Source organism: Balaenoptera acutorostrata, chromosome 11, assembly GCF_949987535.1.
Source record: "Balaenoptera acutorostrata chromosome 11, mBalAcu1.1, whole genome shotgun sequence".
Lineage (NCBI taxonomy): Eukaryota > Metazoa > Chordata > Mammalia > Artiodactyla > Balaenopteridae > Balaenoptera > Balaenoptera acutorostrata.
In genome coordinates, this window is record NC_080074.1 from 63,012,443 (window position 1) to 63,026,187 (window position 13,745).

Below are 13,745 nucleotides of genomic sequence, written 5' to 3' on the forward strand. Positions count from 1 at the left end.
CAGGCGGCTGCCCTCATAGTTACAGAGTGATGGAAAGAAGGGATCAGGGTCCTTGATCTGCCTAAGTGTTTTCTAAATGAAGGGCTGCTTGACTTCCCTGCAGAGGAGTTTGGTGCCTTACAGGGCTTGGTTGCTTCTATTATAAAAGTAATACCTGCTCATTATTTCAAACGTGGAAAAATAGAAAGACGAAAAATTTAAAAATCAACAATTACATAAATATCATTATATATATAATATTTGGAACATATTTTTCTAAAGTAACTTTAGTAAGTTAAAAAATATATATATATATATACATACAGCTATGCTCATACTATATCTCTAATCTTACTCCAGGCCTTCTTTTTTTTTTTAACATTTTTATTTTTTCTTTATTTTTTTGGCTGTGTTGGGTCTTCATTGCCGTGCGCGGGCTTCTCATTGTGGTGGCTTCTCTTGTTGCGGAGCATGGGGTCTAGGCGCACAGGCTTCAGTAGTTGTGGCTCGTGGGCTCTAGAGCACAGGCTCAGTAGTTGTGGCGCACGGGCTTAGTTGCTCCAAGGCATGTGGGATCTTCCTGGACTAGGGCTTGAACCCGTGTCCCTTGCACTGGCAGGTGGATTCTGAACCACTGCGCCACCAGGGAAGTCCTAGGCACTCTTCTTGACATCGGTACAAAAAGGTGGCCAAGACCTAGGTCTACTGGGAAGGTGGGCAAGCGACCATGTGATCAGAGTATAGTGAAGTAAGTGCAGTCTCGGGGCAGTGTGTGTCAGGAGCAAGGTGCCAGACTAGGAGCATGGGGAGACCTCTTTGATGTCGAGCCCTGGAAGCTGAAAGCTAAAGATGAGTTAGCCAGCGGGAGGGGAGTGTTATACATAGAGGTGCTGTATCCCCTGTGACTGGAGCCAAGCACGCGGTCGGAGGTCATTAAATACAGGCTGGTAAATGAAAAGGAGGTTGACAAGAGCTTGGCTTTTTGGGCTTTTTCAAGGAAGTGAGGTCTGGTGGAACTTGGAGGGAGAAGTGGTGGGAGAGGTGGGTGAGGCCAGATCCTGAGATGAGAGGATTTCTGGGTAGACTGACTGACTTGTTCTGTTTTCCTGGGATATTCCTGGTTTTAATGCCGAAAATTCCAGGTCCTGAGAGCCCACTCAGTCCCAAAAAGATCTGGACTCCATTGCGCAGTTTAAGCAGTGGAGTGTTATAGAAAGTGCTTGTCTAGCAGACAGAGTGCGCCCAAGCCTGTTGCTTGTCCCCCCATATCTTTTCTCCTCTTCTTCTACAGAAACAGATATTGTGGATGAGCAAATGGCCACCCACCTAAAGACGACATTTCCAAGCCTCCTTTGCAAATAACTGTGGCCATGAAACAGCTCTGGACAATGGAATGTGAGCAGAAATCATATGCTCCTGATTGTGCCCTTAAAAGGCAGAGCCCGGGGCTTCCCTGGTGGCGCAGTGGTTAAGAATCCGCCTGCCAAGGCAGGGGACACGGGTTCGATCCCTCGTCCGGGAAGATCCCACATGCCGCGGAGCAACTAAGCCCATGCGCCACAACTACTGAGCCTGCGCTTTAGAGCCCGCGAGCCACAACTACTGAAGCCCGTGTGCCTAGAGCCCGTGCTCCTCAGCAAGGGAAGCCACTGCAATGAGAAGCCCGTGCACCGCAACGAAGAGTAGCCCCCGCTCACCACAACTAGAGAAAGCCCGCGCGCAGCAACGAAGACCCAACACAGCCAAAAATAAAAAAAAAAAAAAAAAAAAAAGGACTAGAGTATGGAAAACTCCAAATCTTAAAAAAAAAAAAAAAAAAAAGCTTCCCTTTGAAAGACAGTTCTATGTAAGTTTCTCCTGTTTCAATTTAAATCCTGCTCGAACTTTTCTATTCTCAGTGGCCAGAACTAATAAACTCTTTTTTGGGCTTATAGGGGAAGAAAAAAAAAAAAACTGGCTAAAATCGTGGGGCAGAGGGAGAAATCTCATGAAATAATGTAAAGCACAATCTTGAGTTTCTCGAAGGGCCTGCTGGTCACTCAGCTACACTGACACTGGCCCTCCCCTCTCCAGAGAGAATGGACTATAGCGTCTCCTCTTAGGCAGCACAGAGAGCCCACCCTCTTCCCCCCACCAGGACACCCCAGACTCCTCTATGTATTCATCTGTGGCTGGCATCATCTCCATCACTCACAGATGTCCCCACAGCCTTGTTCCCTGTGGGGTAAACACCTTGGCTGTTCTTATGCTCTGTGATTGGTTCAGTGGAGGCTGTGTCAGTCATTTACCCCCAGGCACCATGTGGCCAGCCCATTAGGGCCCCAAGGGAAGTCCAGGCTCCACGGAAGGACAGAAGGCACAGCATGAGCCTCATCTTGAGCTCCAGTCTGTTTCACCTCTGTCCTGAATGTCCCTGGTACCAAGGCCTAGGCTGAGCCCCAGGGGGAGCAGAGAAGGAAGGGTTAATCCAGAGCGACCTGTCAATCTGATGGAAGAATGGGACAGAGTCCCAGGACTCAAACAGACTGAGATATAAGAGTGATGAAATAGAACCCCATCTGGATGCCAGAGGAGCAGGAAGGGGCTGTTTCTAAGGGAAGAGAAGAATTGAAGGCAACTTAAGTTGGAGAAAAGGAAACTGGGTTAGATTGAAGAAAGATGCCCCTGAGCTTATGTGGAATCAGGTTCTAAAATCGAGTTCTTAATTTCAGAAAGGAAGAGTCTTCCTTGGCCTTTCTTGACCTGTTGCTGATAGTCCGTCACATTTTGATCCAGAATTGGACTCCAGGGCAGCAAACGTCCTGACCACAGGTTCCTTGATTGGACGAATGATCCTCTTCTGCTATTAAAAAAACAAAACAGGACAAAACATAAAACCCAAACAAACCAAAACCCCCCCAAAACAAAACAACAGCAACAAAAACAACCCCCAAACCTCAGGAAAGACCATCTTCCTAAATCTTTCCTGTGCCATCTCCCCAGGCCACCTTCTTCCCACTATCCTAGCTAGTAGCTCCCCAACTCTTGTTCTAGAAATGCTTTTCTTGAGAAAGCTTTTAGCTGTGGCCCAAAATCACCTGCCAGCACTTGTGACCAGAGCTCTCACTGGCTTTATCTGTTACTGTGTCTGGTCTCCCAGACTGAGAAGTCCCTGCAAATGGACCAGAAGTTTCTGCCCTTGGAACTTCCAGTGCAGGCCAGAGCCAGCTTCATCCAGAGGCCTGGGCAAGCAGCAGAGGACAGGCTAAGGATGATTCTCTGGAATATTCTTGACCCTGTTCGTGTCCTTCTGAAGCAGAACCCGCCTGGACATCTGCTGCCCTCTTACCACGGCCCCTCCCCTACCCAGAGAGGCCAGACCTACTGAAAGCTTCCACTGGAGATCTTGGCAGTGATAGCCCCAGTGACTGCAGGGCAGCGAGGGGAGATAAAGTAGCCAAATTACTATAATGCAGGAGGCAAGCCAAGCAAATGCAGGGTTCTGGGCCATCTTATAGGGGATTAATGGGGAGTTCAGGGAGGAAGAGACAAAAATCTCAGAGAGGAGATGGTAATTTCCTAAATGGAGAACCAAGAGGCCCCATGTGGCCTAAAAGATGTTCAGACCTACAAATTAAGCGGACTCTGGAGGCCCGCGCTCCGGCTATTTAGGGGTTAGGGGCCGGGCAGGGAAGGAAAGCCCAGCGGCTCTGCGCCGTCTGCCGTCTCCCGCACCGCCCAGCAGCCTGTGACCTCGACCTGCCAGCCATGAGCCGCCAGCTGCACCTCTACCCCGGCAGGGAGCGCCTGGCCTTCAGCGGCCGTCATTTCGGGCCGGGTCAGCAGCTGCTCCGCCTCGTTTCTGGCCGGCGTCAAGGGCGCGGCCGCCTTCGGCAGCAGGGGCCTCTTCAACCCCGGGGGCGGCCGGCGCCTGGCCCTGGGCACCGCGGTCGGGCGGGCTCCGTGCTGGGTCCCTGCTCGGTCACCGGCGGCGGCCGCCTGGGCGGCTTCGTGGGCACTGTCTTCGGCAGCGCCAGGCTGGGGCCCACGTGTCCGTCCGTGTGCCCGCCCGGCGGCATCCCTCAGGTCACCGTCAATAAGAGCCTCCTGGCCCCCCTCAACATGGAGCTGGACCCCGAGATCCAGAAGGTGCGCGTCCAGGAGCGGGAGCAGATCAAGGTGCTGAACAAGTTCACCTCCTTCATCGACAAGGTGGGTCCTGGTCTGCCTGTCCCTGCCTTGGTGACCAATGTACTCTGCCACTGCCACTGGCGTGGAAACTTGGGCGAGTTAGTTATCCTCGCTGAGCTTCCCTTTCCTCTCTGTAAAATGGGCACAAGAGTAGCTTTAACCCCATAGAGTTGTAATGAGGATGAATCAGATGTTTCTATGGTGCTTAGAACTGGGCCTGGCGCACACACCCCGTAAAGGGGAGCTTCATTCTTACTTTGCAGGAAAAGACCCTGGGAAGGGAGGGGGTGTGTCAGGGGCAGGAGATGTGTGGAATGGGCCCTCTGAGGCCTCTCAATATCAGACGGAGAGACAGAGACGCAATTCCAGGACGGGGGGTGTCCCAGGATAGGATGCTTGGTGGATGGGAAAGACTTGGAAGGTAGGAAGTGGGATAAGGGTGTAAGCCAGGAAGGTTTCTAGAGGAGGTGAGAGGAAAGGGCCAGAGCATTGAAGGGTGGGGCTGAGGGGAGAAGATTTGGAAGGAGGGCATGCCAAATTATGTGTGCATGTTGTGCAGGTGTGTGTGCGCCCAGAAATTGGGGCAACACGGAAGATGGCTCTGGAGATTCATAGGCAGTGACCCCAGTGAATGGGAGCAGACAAAGAATGGGCTTCTTTTGTCTCCACCTGGAAAGGTCTAGACCGTGAGAGACAGGGGACATAATACTAATAATAGCTGACGTTCCTCAGTGCCTGGTTTTGTCCCAAGTGGTTCTTATTTATCAACGCACCACTCATGATTCAATGATCATTCTGCCTTGCAGATGAAGAACTAAGATAGAGGGAGGCTAAGAAATGTGCCCAGGTTAATAGAACAGACAACAGTAGCCTGTGTCCCTCACCACTGTGTTCAGTAACAGGAGTGAGGTAGTTGGAGGAGAGAGGGCAGGAGTGGAAGAAACAGCTAAGGAGATTGGTGAGAAGAGGAATGCTGGTGAGTAGCAGATGGCCTGAAGTTATTTAGTACAAAAATGTGAAATCTTCTGTCAAGTATGAAGGAAACTTGTAAAGATGTGGTAATCTGCTTCGAAAACCAAAGAAACAAACTGAGAGCAATTTAGGCTGCACAAAAGAAAGAACATGCGAACCACCAGTGTGACTTTCCAGTGCCATTCCCCAGTCACTGTTTCTCCCTGCTTCTCATTTCCCTTCACTCCAAAAACACCAGCATTTATAGCAAAAGAAGCTGCCTCAATCCATGGTAAGTCATGGTGGCAGATGATAGCATTGTTTACGCCCCCTTCCTGATTTCGTTTAAGGCTGGATCTTATTCCTTGTCTTACAGACAAGATGGGCATGTGCTCCTGGCTGAATCCACTCTCTGATAAATCTTGCTCTTTCCTGACCCCCACTCCAGGATGATGACATCTGATTTCTGGGGCCCTGTCCCCACTCTTGAGAGGCAAGAGCATTGGAGTGGGGGATTTGGGGCTATGACCACCTTTGGGTTCCAGGTGCGGATCCTGGAGCAGCAGAACCAGGTGCTGGGGACCAAGTGGGAGCTGCTGCAGCAGCTGGACCCGAACAACTGTAGGAACAACCTGGAGCCCATCCTCGAGGGCTGCACCAGCAACCTGCGCAAGCAGCTGGAGACGCTGTCCGGGGACCGGGTGAGTCTGGACTTGGGACTGAGGAACATGCAGGCTTTGGTGGAGGACTACAAAAAGAGGTGAGCGGAGAGGCAGAGAAACACCACCGGAGGGTCTTGATTACAGATGAGGTTGTGATTTGGAGCCAGCATTTTTGCCTTCTTGGATGCTTTGCTGATACCATTGCTACTTCCTTTCCCATTAGGGAGGGAGAGAGATCCAGACAGGATGAGACTTAGGAAGAGAAAAGATCTACCCAAAATGGTGCTCCAAGTTGCCTAGGAAATGGTGTGCTCAATTTTTTTTTTTTTTTTTTTAAAGGATTTTTTTCTTATTTATTTATTTATTTATTTTTGGCTGTGTTGGGTCTTCGGTTCGTGCGAGGGCTTTCTCCAGTTGCGGCAAGCGGGGGCCACTCTTCATCGCGGTGCGGGGACCGCTCTTCATCGCGGTGCGCGGGCCTTTCTCTATCGCGGCCCCTCCCGTCGCGGGGCACAGGCTCCAGACGCGCAGGCTCAGCAATTGTGGCTCACGGGCCCAGCTGCTCCGTGGCATGTGGGATCTTCCCAGACCAGGGCTCGAACCCGTGTCCCCTGCATTAGCAGGCAGATTCTCAACCACTGCGCCACCAGGGAAGCCCCGGTGTGCTCAACTTTTAACATTGGAAATGAAGGAATGGGGGGAAGAGAATTGTCTCAAAACCAGATGGACAGCCCAAATGGCTTTGTAGGTCTTCCTGAGTGAGGTTTCCCATGGGAGTTCCCAGGACATGAGACATCCTTCCAATCCCAGAACCAATCTTAAAGCTAAGCAAAAATGAATTTTTAAAAGTTTTTTTTTTTTTCATGATGAGGCATCTCCATGCTGCTGAGTCCCACCATTAAAGAGAACAGTTGAGGGTGTGCTTGGAACCAAAGGTTGTTTCTCCCTCCAAGGTGAGCCAGTGAGGAGAGAGCGATGCATCTAGGCTCAGTGTAACCTGATATTTTGGTGGTTTACTTCCAGGTGCCAGGATTTCTAGGGATAGACGATTTCTTCCATAATGGGGTGGAGACGGTCAGAACTGAGCTCTTTTTCTTGGTCCACATTCAATCTGCCTGTCCATCTCTATTCTGAAGTCTCCCAAAGCGGGACTCTGGCCTGAGCCCAGTATGGAGACCCTGAGGAAGGAGGTGACGTGGTCCCGGACTTCTGAAAGCACACAGATTGTGGGGACAGGCTTAAAAAGCACCTCCAGAGAGCTCCCACTTTTTATATATGTGCACATACTCAAACACAATTTCCAAAACTTTAGCTCATTCAATTTATAGAAAACGTCCACCATCTAGCTTAATTGGAAAAGTTAGCTTTCATTGTCAAACCAGAGAAATAAGAGTTGCTTTATCAGAAAAAGTCTGGCTTCATATCTAAATTCAAATAAAAGTATAAACATGCACTTTGGGGACTGTTTTAAAATCCACTCAGCAATAAACTAAGGATGACATCTTGTACAGTAGGTTATTTAAAACATTGAAGATTAAAGTGATATAGATTTAACATAATTAATACATCTATTTATGTTCTAAAACAGGATAAATCAATGTGTAATTTGTCATGGTTTAACTTTTAATTATGCATGGTAACGTATTTTTAAAATTATGTTATTTATAAAGTCAGCAGTAATATAAAATACATTTTTTTCTTTGTAAATGTTGTATGTGTGTATTGAACGCTGGTGTTTGGTTTCTAGAAGTAAATAATGAAAAGTTATTTCTAATGTATGAATGTCATTAATTTTGATAGCCATTATGATGAAATTTTTCTATGTATTTTATGAAACAGAAAGATATAAACTGCTAAAAGCTAACTGGTCTACAATCAGCATATACTTTTATTGCTGTTAATAGGATGAATATGATGTGATAATGTAAGATAATATGAGATGAAACTGATTGTAATAGAAACAACTATTTCATAGCATAATTTGATAGAAAGAAGTTTTCAATTATCTTTTGAATAACACCCATAGAATCTGAGATAAATCATTTAAACTATTTTCTGTGTTTTACCCAGTGTAACTAGAAAAATCTGGCAGTCTCAGAAAATGTTCCACTGTTTAAATGTTTTAAATAACCCATTTCACCAACCTGTACTTCTTCAGCCATCCAACAAAAGCTTTTTATTTTTCTTGGCATCCAGTGACATGCCTTAGGAAGGAGTAAAAAGCAAAAAAGAACTGCTCATGTTAAAGTATATGAAAAAAAAGCCATTTTCTAGCATAAATTATTTCTCTCCAATGCTCTATTTTGTTTGCGGTCACAAATGTCCTGGAATATGTTCTTTTTTAAAAATTCTTTTATTATTCTTTTTTAACAAATGACTCCAGGGATAGGGGACAAGGGGAGGGGGAGGAGGGCAAGTGAGACCCCAGCCCCACAAACCTTCCCCACCTACCCCTTTCCCCCTTATAAATTTATAACCTATATTCAAGCCCCGGGGGTGAGGGGCATGTAATATGTTCTTCGATAATAGTAAGGGATGGAATAGTGAGGTCTTTAAGTGAAATGATGAATATTCTTACCCTTCCAAGCTACAATATGTGTATTAAGACTATCCCATTCCCATCCAAACACCCTATTTCCAAGACCTTGCTTCACCTGTATAAGAAACAGGCATAATATACAGCACAAAGGTGGGTATAGTGTTTCGTTTGGTTCCTGGGAGGTTTTGCACGGGGCTAAGGCATGTACTAAGGTGCCAGCTGGCAGAGCGGGGACGGTGTCTTTCTGTTGTCACAAGGGAGGTGGGACGGTGGAACCTGCCTGACGCCTCCGCCTCCATCACAGGTGCATTCCCCGGCAGATACATTTTAGGGTACCCTGCCTGTGAACGAAGGAGCTGGACATTGATTCCTTTAAACCTGTTCTTGTCATATCCTCTTTAAGAAGGCTCTGCGTGCCCTGGGGGTACATGAAGCCCAGGTTGTGGACCAATGCCCTGCAGCTTCTGGCACAGAGGTGATAGCTAACTGCTCAGTGAGCATTTGCAGAATGGACCTATCCCAGTGGTGATGCTGTCTCCTTTCTCTTGCCCCACGCAGGTACGAGGTGGAGATTAACAGACGCCCAGCTGCTGAGAATGAGTTTGTGGTGCTCAAGAAGGTAAGGGGGGCAGGGAGGGCTGGAAGAAGCCTAGGGGCTCCCTGAGCACCTGGCACAGTGACGTTTACAGGCTGAGGAAAGGGCCCTTTTGGGTCACTTAGTCCCTAGCACAGAGGCAGCTGGGATTCTAATTTCCCACTCCTCTCTCCAAGTCCCTTGCCTGGGATGTGTGTTGCTCCCAGAACCTGCCAGCTTTAAATCCAGGTGCGGCCTTGGCCCTGCACATTGGTTGGTTTGCTCTCAGGGACTGGGCCTCCCTGTGAAGCACGGGGTGAGGGGAGAGAGCAGGGAACCTGGGGCTCCTTGTGGCAAGAGGGAGGGTAGGGGGAGGCAGCTGGCCCCTCTCTGTGTTTCCCAGGATGCGAACGCTGCCTGCATGAACAAGGTCGAGCTCCAGGCCAAGGTGGACTCCTTGACAGATGATATCAAGTCCTTCAAGTGCCTCTATGAAGGGGTAAGGACCCCGCTGACCTCTTTGGTGTGGTCTGCTCCTCTTACGAGTGGCTCTGGCCCTTGGCCTGGATGGTTTCATGGACCAAAGGTTGGCAGAAAGGCCTTTGGACTCAGTGCAGCTGACATTTGCTGAGGCCCTACTATGTGCTGAGCAGTGAGGTAGGCTTTGAGGAGACCATGATGGAGGAGAAACGATTCCTGTCCTCCAGGAATCCACAGTCTGGCAGGGAAAAAGCATGTACGTGAGCTTTGGGAGAGCAGAGGAGGAAAGGGTGAATTCTGCCTGAGCTGTCGGTGAAGGTTCCTGGAGAAAGATGAGCAAGATTTCCTCGGGCACCGGGAAGGGCACGATGCTTCAGCCTGAAGGAGCAGACGAGGGGCGATCCGGAGGCCCAAGCTGTGCTAATGCATGAGGGGCCCAGAGAAGGGGGGTCGTCCGTGAGTCCTTAGAGGACACTGAGTGCCATGTAAGGACTTCAGACTGATTCCACGGGTGAAGGGTGGCCGTTGGTGGGGAGAATGGAATAGGGTGGGAGCAGTCCTGTGTGTATGATAGAACGGGCAGTCCCACGCTGGCGCTGAAAGCTCCACGCGTTCATCTCACGCCCACAGGCACTGGCACTGCAGGACTCCGCTGAAGGCCGAGCTCAAATGCCGAGGAGGGGCAGGAAGGGGCAGCGGGGGATTTACCAGGGAGGATCAAGAGAAGGGCCCCCCTCATGGGAAGCCTTTAACTAACTCCCCTCCCCTAAGTGTCCTCCAGGAGATCCCTCAGGTCCAGTCCCACATCAGTGACGTGTCCGTCATCCTGTCCATAGACAGCAACCGGGACCTGGACCTGGACAGCATCATCACCCAGGTCCGCGCCCAGGACGAGCTCATCGCCCTGGAGAGCAAGGGCGAGGCCGAGGCGCTGTACCAGACCAAGCTGAGCTGAGTGCCAGGTGTGCCGTGGCCCAGTGACCACAGCTGCCCCCCCGTCATCATGCGCACATGCGTGTATGTGTTTGTGTGTGTGTGTGTGTGCTTGTGTGTGTGTGCATGTGCGTGTACTGGGGCTGGGCAGAGGCTTCCTTAATCTTGGAGTTGGGCTTTTTGGAAATGCCTTCCTGTAGTCCAGAGAGATCAACCACAGTCTTGGCAGGTGTTGGGGGTATGGCTTAGCCCTTCCCCTGCCATGGCCCTTGCTGAGAGCTGAGGCCACACTAGCCACAACCTCAATAAGATTCTGACACCGTTTCTGTGCATAATCCACTACCTCAGCTTTTCTTCTGTTTCCAACTTTGTCAAAATGAGGACAGGGAATTTAAATTCCATCACGTCTCTCATGTTTGAGAATCTGAGGATCCTGTTGAACTGGGGCCGGGCCTTCCTATCCAGAAGGAAAGGGTTGTCTTTCTCCCCCTCCCTTTCCCCGCTTCCCTCCTTCTCTTGTGCCTGCACTGCTTGGATAATGAGAACAGTACGTGGTTCCCCTCCCCATTCCCGAACACCCTTAAGGGCTGAATTCTCAACTGTCCTGTGCTCCTCGTCTCTCGTCCCCCAACCTCAGATCCAGGAGCTGCAGGTCACAGCGGGGCAGCATGGGTATGACCTCAAACTCACCAAGGCTGAGATCTCCCATCTCAACCGATGGATCCAGAGAATCCGATTGGAGATAGGGAACGTAGAGAAGCAGGTGGGTTCTATGAAAGGAGTCAGCTAACAGCACCTATTGGTTTGAGACCAATTTTGGTTTGGTACAATCGGTACGAGACCAATTATGAAAAAAGGGTAAAAGAAGGTCGCTCTTTCGGGAGAGAACAGTCAGAATCCATATGGAAGGATGACGCATCCCTCGCTGGGCATCACGCTGCCTAAGTGCTGTAGGGCTCCCAAGGGGCTCTGGCTGAATGAGGACCTAAGCGAGGCTTCCTGCAGGAGGTGGGATTACACTGGGATGGGAGGCAGAAAGGAGAGGGAAAGGGTCCGGTGAAGGAGCCCGCAGGAGCAGTGGATGTGAGGTGGGCAGGTGTGTGACCTGTGTGCTGGGATGAGAGGTGCCCTCCCTGAGCAGAAGGTCCATGATGGGTGGGTGGCAGAGAGCAGGACACCCCCGGGTAGGAAGGGGCGGCTTATGGGTGGTCTTCAAAGTTGGGCAATGGAGTTTAGACCCGATGCAGTGGGTGAGAGGGTTTGGAAATTTCACATGATGAATCCGTGCTGGAGGAAGGAGAGTCAGCAGTGGATTTTAGAAAAGAGTGGGGAAGGAAGACCCTCCCACACTAGACGTGGCCCAGGGCTCTGCTCTGTGTTTGCCCTTCCCTGTGGTTGTGCTGTGGGCACACTACACTGAGTGCTGCCCATAAGAGCGCTCCACGGGGCCACGCTTGTGCCTCCAAAGCAAGCAAACCCACGCCACGAGTTTCCCAGAGTTTGTGAAGGTTGGTGCAAGGATTTAAGGTCTTAGCTTCCTGGGCAGGTCAAGTCCCTCATCTCCTTGTCCTCCCCTGCCCTGCACGTGCACGTGCGCTCTCTCTCTCTCACACACACACACACAGTGACGACCGCTGTGAAGAAAAATTAAGTGGAATAAGAAGGGTGCCCTTTGAAGCACACGTGTGTTTCCGTCAGTGTTCTCTCAGAAGCAGTTCGCACAGTCGCCTTGAGCAAGGTGCGGGAGGGCAGAGTCCTCCAGGGCGAGGCCACCTTCCAAGGATGAGTGTCATTCGAGGGTGACTTTCAGGGTGCCTGTGACCCCTTCTCCTCCTGTCATTCCCCAGCCTCACACTCCAGTCTTTCTTCCCAGGGGCCAGGACTCTTCACACCCCAGGACCATGGCAAATATGACTTCCAATCTCGATGCCCATGACCCACTTCCTGAAAGCCCACTCACCCTTCGTGGCTCGGCTGAAATGCCACCTCCCATGGACATGCGTTTTCTGGTCCCTCCAGGTAGACTCCATCAAGTCATCAAGCATTAAATGAGAAGGAACATTAGGGCTGGTGGCAGCAACTCCCCTGGTACCCCCACTATAGAGGCCAGCAAATGGAGGCCTGGATGTCTAAGTGCTCTGCCCGTGTTCACAGTGCTGGTGAGCAGTGGGTTGGAGACCGGAGCCCTGCACATCCACAGCAGGGCACAAACCCGTATTACAGTTGTTGCTTTATTTTCCTGGTGGCACGTTAGCTGGGCACATGTCTGTCCCCTCCCACAGCCCCGTGTTCTGTTCCAGGGCCCTCAGTCTGGCTCGCGGTTGGCACTCAATGTAACATTTGCCACAGATATGCATGGCTCAGTCTCACCGACCCTCACTGGGGAGAAAGAGCTCATGGAACACACATGTGTCCTGATGATTTGGCATGCAAGTGATGAAACACATTTGTGTTAATAAATTTGTGTTTTACCTGCATCCATGTGTATGCAGTTTATAGAATTTATCAACCAAACTGAGACACCTTTATTCTGGACACATGCTAAGCTGGATCTGCAGACAGCAGGCATAAGCCAGGACTGTGTCAGGCGCATGCTGTCGTAGGTCTAGTGTCCTGGCTGAGCGTTATATGTCTGGCTTCAAATCCTGGCTCTTCTAATGGCTAGTTGTGAGTGGGTGCAAAATCCTGCCCTTATGAAATAGGGTCGATACAAGCTGGCCTTTACTGAGTGCTTTCTATATGCCAGGTACTTCTCTCAGCACTTTATGTCTGGCAACGATGAATTCTCCCAACAACCTGATAGGTATAGTTGTTATAAGGTGCGATTCTAATAATGCAGATCTCACTCGTGAAGATGTTGAGACTCAGAAGGGTAAAATAACCCACCCAACGTCACACAGTTAGTAAATGGCAGAGTTGGGAGTTGACCCTCAGTCCAATCCCAGAGTCCATGCTTCCAGGCACGATGCCTCCTTACTGTCAAAGTTCTCACCGTAGAGAAGAGTTGAGAATATGAAAAGGGATAATGGGAGTAATACAGTGCCTGGAATATAGTTTGCAGCCAATAGATGTTACTTGTTATTATAATAATTACTATTAATGCATGTTCTTTGGGCCTTTTGTGTTTGCCAGCTGTGCACTGGTTCATGAGCAGTCAATCCACAGCAGAACTGTGCCCGGAGACCCGGCTCAGGTGGGTTAAATGCAGGGCCAGGGCGAACACTGGGTCTCTTCACTGACACACGGTCCCATTCAGTCACCAACTGCTAATTTGCAAGCAGGAAGAGTAACTCCTGGGTGCCAGTATTTTGTGCATACACTGCCCTCTGCCATCAGCCCCGGGTACTGCATCTTCCAGCCCTGTGCCTCTGGAGGAAAGAATCTTCCCTAAAACGGAGAGGGTGTGGGATGATCTTGGACAGGCTCTGTGCCCACCGTGGAGCTGCCAGCTGGAGGA

At 50.1% G+C, this 13,745-nt stretch overlaps 1 protein-coding gene across 1 annotated transcript; it reads left to right on the top strand.

Moving 5' to 3' along the window:
- The first annotated feature begins 3,726 nt into the window (after positions 1-3,726).
- Positions 3,727-11,078, top strand: LOC103009617 (keratin, type II cytoskeletal 72). Its single transcript, XM_057557539.1, is given in 8 exon segments — positions 3,727-3,779; positions 3,781-3,916; positions 3,919-4,170; positions 5,646-5,860; positions 8,860-8,920; positions 9,279-9,374; positions 10,137-10,310; positions 10,926-11,078. Coding segments are annotated over 8 exon segments (1,140 nt in total).
- The last annotated feature ends 2,667 nt before the right edge of the window (positions 11,079-13,745 follow it).